The following is a 17,347-nucleotide window of genomic DNA, read 5'->3' as shown; positions in this document are numbered from 1 at the left end:
TTTCTGAAGTAGTATTCCTCCTTAAGGAGACAGGTTTTATTGGCTTGGCCTGCAGCCTATTCCATTTGACATTTTACATAATAACATACTGTTATTTTGGCTTGGCCTGCAGCCTATTCCATTTGACATTTTACATAATAACACACTGTTTATTGGCTTGGCCTGCAGCCTATTCCATTTGACATTTTACATAATAACACTCTGTTTATTGACTTGGCCTGCAGCCTATTCCATTTGACATTTTGCATAATAGCACTCTGTTTATTGGCTTGGCCTGCAGCCTATTCCATTTGACATTTTACATAATAACATACTGTTTATTGGTTTCACCTGCAGCCTATTCCATTTGACATTTTACATAATAACACACTGTTTTTTGCTTGGCCTGCAGCCTATTCCATTTGATGTTTTACATAATAACATACTGTTTTTGGCTTGGACTGCAGCCTATTCCATTTGACATTTTACATAATAACATACTGTTTTTTTTGCTTGGCCTGCAGCCTATTCCATTTGACATTTTACATAATAACATACTGTTTTTTGGCTTGGCCTGCAGCCTATTCCATTTGACATTTTACATAATAACATACTGTTTATTGGTTTCACCTGCAGCCTATTCCATTTGACATTTTACATAATAACACACTGTTTTTTGCTTGGCCTGCAGCCTATTCCATTTGATGTTTTACATAATAACATACTGTTTTTGGCTTGGACTGCAGCCTATTCCATTTGACATTTTACATAATAACATACTGTTTTTTTTACTTGGCCTGCAGCCTATTCCATTTGACATTTTACATAATAACATACTGTTTTTTGGCTTGGCCTGCAGCCTATTCCATTTGACATTTTACATAATAACATACTGTTTTTTGGCTTGGCCTGCAGCCTATTCCATTTGACATTTTACATAATAACAAACAGGTTTTATTGACTTGGCCTTCAGCCTATTCCATTTGACATTTTACATAATAACACTGTTTTTTGGCTTGGCCTTCAGCCTATTCCATTTGACATTTTACATAATAACATACTGTTTTTTGGCTTGGCTTGCAGCCTATTCCATTTGATGTTTTACATAATAACATACTGTTTTTTGGCTTGGCCTGCAGCCTATTCCATTTGACATTTTGCATAATAACACACTGTTTATTGACTTGGCCTGCAGCCTATTCCATTTGACATTTTACATAATAACATACTGTTTTTTGGTTTGGCTTGCAGAAAACACAGAAGTAGTGTATTGTATTTTTGAAACTCATCGTTTGTTCCACAGATGAAATGTATTATCATCCACCATCAGACCATGAAGAGCGAGAGAGGTTCCTGCCTCCCAGGCAACCGGGTCCTGGGATAATTCGTCCCAAGGCCACAAAACCGCTGATGATACCTGTGGATGCACAGCCCCCACCTCGAGAACGTGAGTAAAAAAATATCTCCATAGAATTGGAGAGCATAAGTAAAGAAAAAATATCTCCAAAGAAAATAGAGAATGTATGTAACGAAAAAATATCTCCATAGAAAATATGGCACAGGTTCATAACCTTTTAAAGGAAATCTGTATGAGAATTAGCATTTTTAAGTTATTGGATGATATTGTAGGTGTGGGTTTGAGTTATCGGATGATATTGTAGGTGTGGGTTTGAGTTATCAGATGATATTGTAGGTGTGGTTTTAAGTTATCGGATATTATAGATGTGGGTTTGAGTTATTAGATGATATTGTAGATGTAAGTTATCAGATGATATGTAGGTGTGGGTTTGAGTTAACAGATGATATTGTAGGTGTGGGTTTAAGTTATCAGATGATATTGTAGGTGTGGGTTTGAGTTAACGGATGATATTGTAGGTGTGGGTTTAAGTTATCAGATGATATTGTAGGTGTGGGTTTAAGTTATCAGATGATATTGTAGGTGTGGGTTTGAGTTAACGGATGATATTGTAGGTGTGGGTTTAAGTTATCAGATGATATTGTAGGTGTGGGTTTAAGTTATCAGATGATATTGTAGGTGTGGGTTTAAGTTATCAGATGATATTGTAGCTGTGAGTTATCGGATGATATTGTAGGTGTGGGTTTAAGTTATCAGATGATATTGTAGGTGTGGGTTTGAGTTAACGGATGATATTGTAGATGTGGGTTTAAGTTATCAGATGATATTGTAGGTGTGGGTTTAAGTTATCGGATGATATTGTAGGTGTGGGTTTAAGTTATCGGATGATATTGTAGGTGTGGGTTTAAGTTATCAGATGATATGTAGGTATGGGTTTAAGTTATCAGATGATATTGTAGGTGTGGGTTTGAGGTATTAGATGATATTGTAGGTGTGGGTTTAAGTTATCAGATGATATTGTAGGTGTGGGTTTGAGTTATTAGATGATATTATAGATGTGGGTTTAAGTTAACGGATGATATTGTAGGTGTGGGTTTGAGTTAACGAATGATATTGTAGGTGTGGGTTTAAGTTATTAGATGATATTGTAGGTGTGGGTGTGAGTTATCAGATGATATTGTAGGTGTGGGTTTAAGTTATCGGATGATATTGTAGGTGTGGGTTTGGGGATGGGGTTGTTACTTCCCATCTGTAACTTATAAAAATTTTAATTGTTTCTTCTCAAAAACTACAAGGCAAATGTTAATTATAACAATTTAAGGCCTTGACTAGCTTGTTTTGTTTGACCATTAAAACTATAGAAAGTACAACTTAAAGGGACTGGTTCACGATTTTTGATAAAAATAATTTTCATTTTTGATGGTAAGCATTAAAAAATATAACTCATTTAATGTTGACAGCCAAAATTTTGACCTTCTGAATGCAAGAATAAAATCAAAATTTTCGCCTTAAATCTGTGTTATGTAAACAAAGACTCGAATCTTTTTATGTATACAAACAAGTGAAATATTGATTTTGTAATATAAAGCATCTTAATTTTGAATAGTCACAAATTTTAACTTTTAGATTACACATTTTACCCCAAAAATGCTTGAAATGTGAAAGATATGATAAACTTAGACCGATATCCATTTCTTTTAAAAATTTCGTAAACAATAACATACCGCAATCTTTGTATAGAAAACAATAATAAACTCTCTAAACTGAGCTTCTGTGATAATGTATAACCTTAATTTTTATGTGAACTCTTTTAAACACATTAGACAGTAGATTTTGATCATTAAAAGTGAAAAAGAAAATTTTGGGGGAAATCGTGAATCAGTCCCTTTAAGTCAGTAGTATAATTTGTAATAATTCACTTCTATGGGATTTAGTTTAAGGTAACTATATAATCAGCTAAACACAATTATCAAATTTCATATTGAATTTCTTTTTCAGCCATCGCCATGGTTACAGCTCTGCCTAATGGAGCTTTGGACCGTGGAGAACCAGGAATTTTATCTCGGCCGGGATTCCCCCGGACTCAGTACAACATGCAGTACCAAAGTGGAGGTCCCAGGGTCAATGCAGGGGATCTACCACAGCCCCCACCCAGTAAGTACCACAGCCCCCACCAAGTAAGTGTGAAAACCCTAACCCAGCCCCGGGGTCAATGCAGGGGATCTACCACAGCCCCCACCCAGTAGTTGTGAAAACCCTAACCCAACCCCAGGGTCAATACAGGGGATCTACCACAGCCCCCACCTAGTAAGTACCACAGCCCCCACTCAGTGTGAAAACCCTAACATAGCCCCGGGGTCAATGCAGGGGATCTACCACAGCCCCCACCCAGTAAGTGTGAAAACCCTAACCCAGCCCCAGGGTCAATGCAGGGAATCTACTAGTAAACGTATAAAGCCCACCCAAGTGTATCAACCCATGCAGTAAGTGTATAAAACCCAACCAGTAAATGTATAAACCCACCCAGTAAGTGTATAAACACACCCAGTAAATGTATAAACACCCAGTAAATGTAAAAACCCACCCAGTAAATGTATAAACACACCCAGTAAATGTATAAACACACCCAGTAAATGTATGAATCACCCAGTAAATGTATAAACACACCCAGTAAATGTATAAACACACCCAGTAAATGTATAAACACCCAGTAAATGTATAAACCCACCCAGTAAGTGTATAAACATCCAGTAAATGTATAAACCCCATCCAGTAGTGTATAAACCCCACCCAGTAAGTGTATAAAACACACCCAGTAAATGTATAAACACACCCAGTAAGTGTATAAAACACACCCAGTAAATGTATAAAAACACCCAGTAAATGTATAAACACCCAGTAAATGTATAAACCCACCCAGTAAATGTATAAACCCACCCAGTAAATGTATAAACACACCCAGTAAGTGTATAAACCCCACCCAGTAAGTGTATAAACACACCCAGTAAATGTATAAACACACCCAGTAAATGTTTAAACCCCATGCAGTAATGTATAAACCCCACCCAGTAAATGTATAAACCCACCCAGTAAGTGTATAAACACACCCAGTAAATGTATAAACCCACCCAGTAAGTGTATAAACCCCACCCAGTAAATGTTTAAACCCTATGTAATAATGTATAAACCCCACCCAGTAAGTGTATAAAGCCCGCCCATGAACCCATGCAGTAGTGTATAAACACACCCAGTAAGTGTATAAACACACCCAGTAAATGTAAAAACCCACCCAGTAAATGTATAAACACCCAGTAAATGTATAAACACACCCAGTAAGTATATAAACACACCCACTAAATGTATAAACACACCCAGTAAGTATATAAAAACCCACCCTTAAAATGTGTAACTGTTAGACTTGTGAATTTACTAAATGTGAAATGAATAGTATTCTTCCACTGATTCCGCACTGACAGACATGACAAGAAATGAATGCATGTTTCTGTATAGCTGCATGAATGACAGTTGTTTCTTTCCTTTTTTGTAGTTCAAGCATTTCCTGTAGAGTATGCATGTAAGTGTTTTTGTAATGACTTTTGTTTTTGCATTTTAAGCCGACTAGAGTTTTCTAGTACTTAACCTGTCTTTATTATCTGTCTGTTCACCTGAGAAATTCTCTCTTCATCAAAACATGTTGCACGTGGAAGATTATATGAAAGGAAGGTCTTCCGTAATATGCATTGTTTCAGATATAAAACAAACTGGCAACCTTGACCTTGGACGTTATCAACCAGAATTAAAGCAAACGTTAAATGTAAAACAAAGTAATGACACCTTTTCTGTTATAAATGGTTTCACAATAGTAGCACTGAAACGGTTCACCGTGGTATCGATTTATCAGAGTGGAACGGTTCACTGTGGTATCGATTTATCAGAGTGGAACGGTTCACCGTGGTATCGATTTATCAGAGTGGAACGGTTCACCGTGGTATCGATTTATCAAAGTGGAATGGTTCACCGTGGTATCGATTTATCAGAGTGGAATGGTTCACCGTGGTATCGATTTATCACTGTGTCAGTTCTATAATCAACACACGCTACGAAACTTCTGTTTTAATTCAGTGCTTCTTTTTATCTGAACCGGTAATCGAGTTACTGTCACATATTTGTGAAATAAAACAGTGCTTCTTTTGATCTATGAGAGTGTGTTAGAATGAGTGTGTATTAGGATGAGCGTGTGTTAGGATGAGTGTGTGTATTAGGATGAGTGTGTGTTAGGATGAGTGTATATTAGGTTGAGCGTGTATTAGGATGAGTGTGTGTTAGGATGAGTGTGTGTTAGGATGAGTGTGTGTTAGGTTGAGTGTGTATTAGGATGAGTGTGTGTTAGGTTGAGCGTGTGTTAGGTTGAGTGTGTGTTAGGTTGAGTGTGTGTTAGGATGAGTGTGTATTAGGATGAGCGTGTGTTAGGTTGAGTGTGTATTAGGATGAGTGTGTGTTAGGATGAGTGTGTTATGATGAGTGTGTATTAGGTTGAGTGTATGTTATGATGAGTGTTTTAGGATGAGCGTGTGTTAGGTTGAGTGTGTATTAGGATGAGTGTGTATTAGGTTGAGTGTATGTTATGATGAGTGTATTAGGATGAGTGTGTGTTAGGTTAAGTGTGTATTAGGATGAATACATTTTCATGGAATTGCATCCCTATGTGATATCAGTGTAGTGTTTTATTTACTTTTTTTCTCGCTTTTCTCCCTGTATGTTGTGTTTGTGAATGTGCAGTAGTATTCCATTATTGTTTAATCTGTTACCGTGGTGACAAGTAATTTTTTGCTTCGCAGACAAACGCCCCGCTTTTGAAGACGAGGATAGCTCCAGCATCCACAGTTGTCATGACGACCATTCCTTTTCCAGTAGATCCATTGGTTATGGCATGTATCCCCTTCAAATGTCCCTGTCTGTCTGTCTGTAAATGTCCGTGTCTGTCTGTCTGTCTGTAAATGTCCGTGTCTGTCTGTCTGTCTGTAAATGTCCGTGTCTGTCTGTCTGTAAATGTGTCCGTGTTTGTCCGTCAGTCTGCCTGTCTTTGTCATTAGACCCATTAGTTATAGCACGCATCTCCTTGATTTCTCATAATTTTTAATAGTTGCTCATTAAGTTTTTAGAACCAACATAGTGTTACTGGTTACAGAATAATGAAATACCCTGTTTCTATAGTTACAGAATAATGTGATAATGAAACACACTGTTTCTATAGTTACAGAATAATGTGATAATGAAATACCCTGTTTTTATAGTTACAGAATAATGTGATAATGAAATACCCTGTTTCTATAGTTACAGAATAATGTGATAATGAAACACACTGTTTCTATAGTTACAGAATAATGTGATAATGAAATACCCTGTTTTTATAGTTACAGAATAATGTGATAATGAAATACCCTGTTTCTATAGTTACAGAATAATGTGATAATGAAACACACTGTTTCGATAGTTACAGAATAATGTGATAATGAAATACCCTGTTTTTATAGTTACAGAATAATGTGATAATGAAATACCCTGTTTCTATAGTTACAGAATAATGTGATAATGAAACACACTGTTTCTATAGTTACAGAATAATGTGATAATGAAATACCCTGTTTTTATAGTTACAGAATAATGTGATAATGAAATACCCTGTTTCTATAGTTACAGAATGTGATAATGAAATACCCTGTTTCTATAGTTACAGAATAATGTGATAATGAAATACCCTGTTTTTATAGTTACAGAATAATGTGATAATGAAATATCCCATTAGTACTTTTAGTTTTGATATTGAAACCAGATTACAAATGTAGAATATCGTCATATAATCATCCTAACACTGAGAATAAGAGATCATGAAATGGATAAACTGATCCTTGATGTGATGTAAACTGATCCCGGTGTGATGTGAACTGATCCTGGTGTGATGTGAACTGATCCCTGATTTGATGTGAACTGATCCCTAATTTGATGTGAACTGATCCCTGATTTGATGTGAACTGATCCCGATGGGATGTGAACTGATCCCAATGTGATGAAAATCTTCCTTGCTTGATGTAGAATCACTTGTTGCTTGCTGTTTGTAATCACCTCTTGTCATCTTACTGGAACGTCTGTCATTTTCTTATCAATACTCACTATCATTATATATTTCAGAACGTCTGTCATTTTCTTATCAATACTCACTATCATTATATATTTCAGAACGTCTGTCATTTTCTTATCAATACTCACTATCATTATATATTTCAGAAAGTTTTTTCCCTGGTTTTGATATTTTTAATTTTTATTATATTAAACCACCGTTGTTGTGCATTTCATTTTTCATGATTATATTATTTCATCTTGCTTTGAACTTAGTTTTTGCTACTTTTAGTTTTTGACCTTTTGACCCCTCCCTCCCTTTGCAGGCCAGAAGTCCCCAGACTGTCATTCCCTATGTCAAGGTCAGCCTATGGCCGTCATTGCACCAGGACAACACGAGTTTGAAGGTCATCGAAGTCTACCCAGAGGAAATCGACCAATCAGAAGCTTTACATCCCCAAATCCCCTTAACCACCCAAAACCACTATCTGGGGTTCATCACCATAGTAACCCCAAACATCAAATAGGTAAGACGGGAGTCCCTGCAAAGTGACGTGAGCGGCCATTTCTAAGAGCTGAGTGCAGTTATGTGTAACAGTCAAATTTCAGTCGATTCACAGGTATAGCCGGTCCAATATCATCTAATGCTGACTGTGTTAGGAAGTGAATTGTCCTCATAGATAGAGGAACATTACCTTTATAAGGAGGGACAAATCTTAGCTATGTTTAATGAACGAACATTATCTCCCCTCTCCCTTTTCGACACGTTTGCACATTTAAAACTGCTAATAAAATTTTGCTAGTACTGCACCTCGATTGTTGGTAGAGGAAAGCCATATTCTAATTGTCGATAAACTAAGTCCTGTCAATCAAATTTAACAAACTCAGCAAATAAGTTGATGTTACAGGGGGTTTTAACAGTCTTGTTTAAAGTAAGAATTTTGCAATTTTTATGGTATTAATGATGATCTTATTTGCAAATACAACCTGTCACTAGCTTGAATGCTGTTGTGTTTCATACCAAGTGTTAGGCTTTTCTGTACCAGTGGCATAGCCTGAGTTACTTAATGTGTACGCCTATTGTTAGGCTTTTCTGTACATATTAACTTTGTCTACGGATTACTCCATTTACCTGATCAAGATAGAGGGCTCAGGATGGGTGTGACCAGTTAACAGTGGATGCTTATTTCATCTAGGTATCCATTCCCACATCTGGTGTGTCCAGGGGTCCGTGTTTTCCTGTTCTCGATTTCTTTATAAGATTCACGAGGCTGATCACTCACTGTACGTTATCTTCACATTATCATGAATGACCGACAATAACTTACACCTGTGCATGCGGAACAAACTTTTCTTTGTGTATTTCATTAAATTGTAAATGTATGCCATGTGGACACAATTTTCGATAAACAGTAACAGATTTAATGTAATTTGATTATGAAGCTGGCCATTTATGTTAGATTAACCTTTAACAACTAAAATCCTGTGGATAGATGGACAAATAATGGGAAAGCAGGTTTATTTCTTTGAACACATATTCAAGAAATGGAGTGACTAAATGGTTGGTTAATTGTTTAATGTCCCGCTTGAGAATTTGTCACTCACATGGAGACGTCACCATTGCCGGTGAAAGGCTGCAAATGATAGGCCTATGCTCAGTGCTAAGCCTTTGAGCAAGGAGAGATCTTTATCGTGCCACACCTGCTGTGAAATGGGGCCTCGGGCTATGTGATTTCATACTAAGGACTGCCCCATTTAGTCGCCTCTTATGACAAGCAAGGAGTACTGAGGACCCATTTTAACCCGGATCCCCACGGGAAGAGACTGGATGAGTTGTAGTTAACCTGCTCCGTCTTCTTTGACCCCCTCCCTTAGAAAGCATGGCTATGTCCTCTAGTGCATGATCGTTCATTGTCTTGTTGTGATTCAGCTTGCCATCCATAAAATTCACTGCAACTGCTACAAGTCTAACTTTGGATTTAAACAGGAAACGCCAGTTAACTGAGAGGGTTAATCTACAAGTAGTTCTGATTCATTGTGTAAAAGTTTCGGCTTAATTGATTGTGTAATTTTCTTTCTGTAAATGTTTTTTGTAGTCAGTTATGGATGGCAGTGCTTTGAATATTATTCCTCAGCTGCATTGCATGTCAGCTTCATATATAGTAGCTTAACTACCAACAGTCAAATTATCATTTGCTTTTTCATTGAGTTTAAACTATCACTTGACTAAAAGTTAACTGAGAGAGCAGAACACTGTTTCTGTATGTGTATGTTGTGGACGTTATAGTCACCGGCGTAAGGCAGGGTGTCCCATTTTCTCTTACTCCTTTACTTTATTATGTACATGCTTTAGTCATTTGATGTTAGGCAGGGTTTATACTTTGTCTATCCCTATCGTATTGTATATGTATTGTCATGGTTAACAATGATTCTTATTCTAGGTACAAGTTGTGCCCCTCTGTAATAAGATTATCTGATTACCAGTTTATTTTCCCATGCAGTTAAACCACAGCAATCCCCTTACAAGAAGGCGGGACCTCCTCTTTCAGCTGTTCCTGTGAAACCTCGTGCCATACCTGTAATCAAACCAAAGGCTCCAGATGTTGTACTTAAGGCGGGTGCAGACCCAGATATCCAGGTGAGATATACAGATCCAGAGTTCTTCTATGATTTCCGAAATAGTCTTAACTTATATACTGTAGTAACATTGTAATGCAAAGATTTCTCTCTCCTTTTGCTACAGTAATGTCCATTTATACACCTTTCTGTAATACATAAGAGCTGAATTTACATTTTTACTTGCAACAACCAGATATCATATGATATTTATAGCACATGATGTTAAATATATATGATGGTGTTTCTATCACATCACATGATGCTTACATGAATATTTATATCACATGATGTTTTTATATGATGGTGTTTATATCACATCACATGATGCTTACATGAATATTTATATCACATGATGTTATTATATGATGGTGTTTATATCACATCACATGATGCCTACATGAATATTTATATCACATGATGTTTTTATATGTGGTGTTTATATCACATCACATGATGCCTACGTGACTATTTATATCACATGATGTTTAATATATATGGTGGTGTTTATATCACATCACATGATGCCTACATGAATATTTATATCACATGATGTTTTTATATGATGGTGTTTATATCACATCACATGATTCCTACATGAATATTTATATCACATGATGTTTAATATATATGATGGTGTTTATATCACATCACATGATGCTTACATTTATATTTGTATCACATGATGTTTTTATATGATGGTGTTTATATCACATGATGCTTACATTTATATCACATAATGATTAATTGGTATGTCTTTTTTTCTCACAGAAATCTGAGAGTACTGAGGAACTTTCTGCTGAGATGGCCAATTTGGATTGTCTGATGAAAGACTTAAACGCCATCACACAACAGAACTTTGAGGTTTAGTGTTTGAAATGGAGAGAAGAATGAAAACTTTGGAGAACGCTGTAGGGAGAACCTTTATAATAAGTTGTCCTTTACTGCAACATGGCAGCATCAGTTTTGTGGAAAATACTGTGTTGAATTTTTCTCACACCATTGTAGTGAACAATCGACTGTGAGATGAGTTCATGTGTTTATTGAGTGGATAAGAATGACGGTGAATACACACTCTTTTTATTGTGGGATTTATCGATGCTGCAAGATAAATTTGTATTGAAGGACTAGAACAAACTGTATCTAGAATGAAGGGATTAAAAACAAACATTCAGAGACATCGTGTGTATAAATCAGGATCTAACGGACGTGGATTAGAAACTGCAGATTTGGAATAGCATCATTACATGGAATGTGTTGGAAGGGGAGATCTTCAAACATTTTATATGTGTATTTTTTATATACTGATGGAGATTCTTAGGATAGGATGCATTAGAGTTCCTTTATTGATTGAAATACTTGTTCCAAATGATGAAAGTTTGAGTGAAATATCATATTTTTTATCAATTCTGTCGAAAGATGTGATAACTTTATAACAGAACAATTAATTTAATTCTAAAAGCGAGCCTCATCCTCATGATAAATCAACCCCTCTTTGATATGGACAACTCCATGTCTGAAATAGGGGTGAACAGAATATTTCATTTTTACTGGTGCCTACATAATGATTAAGATATTCATTTCCTTGTATTTTGTACAATTTGAAAATTTACTCACTTGAAATGTTGCCATACTAAGCCAAAATTTTTCATCATAAGATAAGTTTAACATACATCGATCATCGTAAACCGTAGCATTTCCATTGGCTGTTTTATCACCTGTCTGACATTGTTCATGAAGAGATCAATTGACATCGAACATGATTGTCAACAAGGAGTGCACAAAATTTGGGAATATCATACAGTTGTATATTGTTTAACATAATATAGTTGAACACCAATATCTGGAATACCATGGGTATGACGAAGCGAGTTGGAAGTCCCAACTACATTTTCTTTATGTATTTCAACCTCAATATCTCAAAACCTCAGACATTTTGAAGTTTATTCTGAACCCCATCGAGTACGAGATAGAAAGGTTTGACTGATATCCACTAGGTGTATACTTTTAAGATTTGGGTGTCAATTGATGAGTGTCAAAATGTAACTGGCGTGACGTGTGCACTTTACACCGGTGTAGTAATGAAATGTCGCATCATTGAGAAGGAACTTTGTAAAATGACATATTTGTTACTGGAAGTAAATTCTAAAACAGATTAATAACCGGATAAAACTGAATCGGTGACCATTCACAGAACCGGATAAAACTGAATCGGTGATTATTTGCTTAACAGCGAAGTACGATTTTGGCAATCATGGTGTTGAAAAGCTATTGAATCTTGATTTCATATAGGTATCTGGTTCCCGATAATGCAAGTACTGTAAGTATGGTGTTTGTAGAACAATTTCATCATAATCCCTTCATGTCTGTATTATGACTGTGGTGCTAATTTCTGTAATATCAAAATTCCTGATTTAATCATGTAAGCTTGTGTGTATTAGTGTAGTCAAGGTCAGTTTTATTTATAAGTGTAGCATCTTTAAGTTAAGAGGGGAAGCCTATGTATGAGGAAGTTTACATGATTGGAAGGTGAACTTATAGCTCCCTTATACAGATCTTTACTGCTGACTTTTTAAATCTCATTTGTACAAGTCGTGTTTATGTTGAATTTCGTAATGTCACAGGATGCCCAAGATTTTGGATGCATCAAATGAAGTAGGATTTTGCTGTGTTTACGAGCGATGTTCTATTTGATCAAACAACAATGTGAATTGGTCATTAATACATGAAATGTATAATACATGAAATATACCCATAACAAGAGGTTTTGGATTGATTTTAAATGTTCAGTTATGCTTTTCCATTGAATTTTCAAGTAAAGATTTATGAATAATTAAAAAATAAAGCTGGTTTCATTGCGAAAATATGTGCTAAGTATTGTTTTTTTAGCAATATGAAAACATTTACAACAAGTTCTGAAGAAAAAAAATCCTACAGCATTTTTTGGGAGTGGGTATCCTATGTCCTTAATAGGTTAGGAGGAAGCTGGTAGCTTTCATATTGTGCTACATGAAGCAGTGATATTGAACAAATGAAGTCAATTCTTAGTTTTTATACATGCAAATTTTTTTATTAGTTTGATTGGGAAATGTTTATTTAGGCACGTACTTATTGTCTTAATTTGGTTTTTACAACACACCTCGTTGAACTAAATATATATATAGATATATATGTCACAATAAACATGAAGTGTAAGACTTCTTCCTAATTTCCTATGCTGCCTAGGAATTTTTCACTTTATGAAAACCATGTGCTGGCGATGGTCTAATCAACACACCACGACACGTGACTGTCATTGGTTAACACACCACGACACTTGACTGCCAATGGCTAATACAACACTTGACTGTCATTGGTTAACACCACGACACATAACTGTCATTGGTTAACACATCACGACACTTCACTGTCATGGGCTGATACAACACTTGACTGTCATTGGTTAACACATCACAACACTTGACTGTCATTGGTTAACACACCACGACACTTCACTGTCATTGGCTGATAGAACAATTGACTGTCATTGGTTAACACACCACGTCACTTGACTGACATTGGTTAACATACCACGACACTTGACTGTCATTCGTTAACACATCACAACACTTGACTGTCATTGGTTAACACACCACAACATTTGACTGTCATTGGTTAACACATCACAACACTTGACTGTCATTGGTTAACACATCACAACACTTGACTGTCATTGGTTAACACATCACAACACTTGACTGTCATTGGTTAACACATCACAACACTTGACTGTCATTGGTTAACACATCACAACACTTGACTGTCATTGGTTAGCATTGATCTGTGCACATTAATGTTTTCCCTGTACTTCTATGTATAGAGTTTTTTTATAGTTGGCTTTTTTTCGACGGTTGTGTACTCATTATTTATAAAGATACATTGTGTTTTACGTATTTTTGTTTTTATAGTAGTATTCACATTTAGCATTTACCCTCGTGGTCACGTGACGTCACTATTGACGATTTCTGCTTATGGTTGTGTTTGTATCATGTAAACATTTGACCTCGAACAAAATCTTCAATGAAATAAAATTTCGTAAGTACATTCTTAGTTGTTGTTTTTGGTTACACGAGGAGTATGGTGCTGCTTCCAGATCACAAAGCTTTCATTTGTAAAAATAACGAAGAGTGATTTTTGTTTGTTTGTTTTGATGTTTTCCACCACACTCAACAATTTTTCAGTTATATGGTGGCGCCCAGTTTTTATTGGTGGAAGAGAGAACCCAGATACAATGTACCTGGGAAGAGACCACCGACCTTCCGAAAGTAAACTGGGAAACTTTCTCACTTACTGGTGCGAGCGGGATTCGAACCCGCGTCGACAGAGGTGAGAGGCCGTGTGATTTTCAAGGAGGAGTGATTAGTCTCATACTCCTACAAAGCTTTCATTTGTAAAGACAACGGAGAGTGATTAGTCTCATACTCCTGCAAAGCTTTTGAATAAATTCTGCCTCATAAGAATATAAAGATACCTCAGTTAACAAAGGAACACAATTGGTGTCCATAGGAATCTAACAGATTGTTGGAAGACCTGATCACAAAGACTACAAAGATATTGTCAATGGGGAACTCCAGCATCTCTTTGATTTTATATTGTTTAACGACCCGCTATAGGATTTTTCACACATATGGAGATGTCACCATTACCGGTGAAGGGCTGCAAGATTTAAGCCTATGCTCGGTGCTTACGGTCTTTTAGCAGGGAGGGATCTTTATAATGCCACATCTGCAAAGACACAGGGCCTAGGTTTTTGCGGTCTTATCCGAAGGACCATCCCATTTAGTCGCTTCTTACGACAAGCTAGGGGTACTGTGTACCTATTCTAACCTGGATCCCCACGGGACAGCATCTCTTTGATATTCAGAGTACCAGTGCGAAGAATCAGAGTGGTAGTTAACAAGGTAATTTTTTATAACTTTACTATTTCATAACTTATGTTAAATTAGTTTTTAAATGTTTAATTTTTGTATTTGTACATACAACCGAATTATATATATATATATATATATATATATATATATATATATATATATAATATTATATTGTACATACACTTTCTCTTTATGGAAATGTGAAATGCAAAGTGAAGATAACGAACAGTGATCAATCTCATAACTCCTACAAGCAATACAAAATAGATAGTTGGGCAAACACGTACCCCTGGACACACCAGAGTGGGATCAGGTGTCTAGGAGGAGTAAGCATCCCCTGTTGACCGGTCACACCCGCCGTGAGCCCCATATCCTTATCAGGTAAACGGAGTTATCCGCAGTCAAATCAGTGTGCCAAGAACGCCTTAACAATCGGTATGAAACATGTCAGACAGCATTTGACCCAATGCGAGGTTGTAATAAAATTAATTATTTACCGCACGTACACGTATTTTAAGAAAACTAGATTTTTCTTATTTTAACCAAGGACGGATAACTCTTCAAAAAAGTCTCAAGTGCGAAAAGGTCAGTTTAACCATTTACCACTACTAGTCGTGTGAATTTGATGTACTTCACTTTCATCACTATTTAAGGACTGACTTTTATTCTGGGGCATATGATACGAGTATAACCTGGTTTGGGTCAGTTTATGCTTTATAATCCGCAAAGGGGATTATAAAAAGCGTCAGCTGACCCAAACCAGGTTATACTCTTTAATATACTCCAGAATTAAAGTCATTCCTTTTGATTTAATGCAAAAGACAACCATCGTTTACCAAAATGTATATAAATTCTGAAAAATACAAGCCACCCAAAAAGTGTTGTGATATACATTTAGAGGAAACAAGAGGCCCAAGGGCCTAGAATCGCTCTTCTGATAAATTGTACAACCCCACCATTTCTATTCTTAGCCTCTTAGTATTCTAAATCTTTAGTTAAATCCTAAGAATTCAAAAAAAGTAGGTGAATGTGACCTACTTTTTGGTTTACACATTTTGAGAACCCAAGAAATATCTTAAGCCAATTAGTATCTGAATATTGAAATATAGCTGTCAAATTCCAATCGTAGGTCATGGTGACCTACATTTTGGTCAACGAACTCCGAACATGCAAGACCCATCAACTGACAAAGTTTGATGACTGTAGGTCAAATAGTATCTGAAATATATAAATATAGCCGTCAAATTCCAAAAGTAGGTCAAGGTGACCTACTTTTTCGTCAACACCCTTCAAACATGCAAGACCCAACAACTGACAAAGTTTGATGACTGTAGGTCAAATAGTATCTGAATTATATAAATATAGCCGTCAAATTCCAAAAATAGGTCAATGTGATCTACTTTTTGGTCAACACCCTTTCGAACATATAAGACCCATCAACTGACAAAGTTTGATGACTGTAGGTCAAATAGTATCTGAAATATATAAATATAGCCGTCAAATTCCAAAAGTAGGTCAAGGTGACCTACTTTTTGGTCGACACACTCCGTTGACTCAAGATGCATCAACTGTCAAAGTTTGATGATTGTAGGTCAATTAGTGACTGAAATATATAAATATAACTGTCAAATGCCAAAAGTAGGTCACAGTAACCTACTTTTTGGTCAATACACTCCGAAGACTCAAGATGCATCAACTGACAAAGTTTGATGATTGTAGGTCAAATAGTGTCTGAAATATAGTAATTTAGCTGTCAAATACCAAAAGTAGGTCACGGTGACCTACTTTTTGGTCGACACAAACCGAAGACTGAAGACGCATCAACTGACAAAGTTTGATGATCCTAGGTTTTACAGTGCCCAAAATATGCATCTAAAATTGAAAATGTGAAATTTGAATATCTGCAAAATTCAAAAAGTAGGTCACTGTGACCTACTTTTTTATAAATATGTTTCAAGGCCTCAAGATGCATCAACTTACAAGATTTGATGATTCTAAACCTCTCGGTATTTGAAATAACAACTTAAAATATATATATAAATGATAAGCCATACAATTCAGAAAGTAGGTCACGGTGACATATTTTTCAGTTGACGCATTTCAAAGTCCCATGATCCACCAACTGACAAGTTTTGATGATCATAGGCTTCAAAGTACCCAAGATATGCATCAAAATTAATTTTAAAATACATACCTGCAAAATTCAAAAAGTAGGTCACCGTGACCTACTTTTGAGACAACTTGACACAAGGTCCTAAGATGCATCAACTGTCAAAATTTGATGATCCTAGTCCTTATAATGACTAAAATATCTAAGATTTAAGGAATTAAATTTTTTTTTAAATTTAGATCAACTTTGAAGTGACCT

At 36.0% G+C, this 17,347-nt stretch overlaps 1 protein-coding gene across 8 annotated transcripts in view; it reads left to right on the top strand.

Moving 5' to 3' along the window:
* LOC125662076 (neogenin-like) overlaps positions 1-14,152 on the top strand; it is a 60,508-nt gene extending 46,356 nt beyond the window's left edge. The window contains exons 22-28 of one of the 8 annotated variants that reach the window (XM_056147812.1): positions 1,283-1,426; positions 3,335-3,490; positions 4,884-4,910; positions 6,175-6,264; positions 7,780-7,980; positions 9,955-10,091; positions 10,841-14,152. In XM_056147812.1, the coding sequence (XP_056003787.1) occupies positions 1,283-1,426; positions 3,335-3,490; positions 4,884-4,910; positions 6,175-6,264; positions 7,780-7,980; positions 9,955-10,091; positions 10,841-10,939 (854 nt within the window). In that variant the 3' untranslated portion in view covers positions 10,940-14,152. The remainder of the gene's footprint in view (positions 1-1,282; positions 1,427-3,334; positions 3,491-4,883; positions 4,911-6,174; positions 6,265-7,779; positions 7,981-9,954; positions 10,092-10,840) is intronic. The other 7 variants (XM_056147813.1, XM_056147814.1, XM_056147816.1 and 4 more) reach the window with 7 other exon arrangements.
* Positions 14,153-17,347: the final 3,195 nt, after the last annotated feature.

This window comes from Ostrea edulis, chromosome 8 (assembly GCF_947568905.1).
Source record: "Ostrea edulis chromosome 8, xbOstEdul1.1, whole genome shotgun sequence".
Taxonomy (NCBI): domain Eukaryota; kingdom Metazoa; phylum Mollusca; class Bivalvia; order Ostreida; family Ostreidae; genus Ostrea; species Ostrea edulis.
Note: the sequence above shows the minus strand (reverse complement) of the source record. Positions and strands in the feature narration are given on the sequence as shown.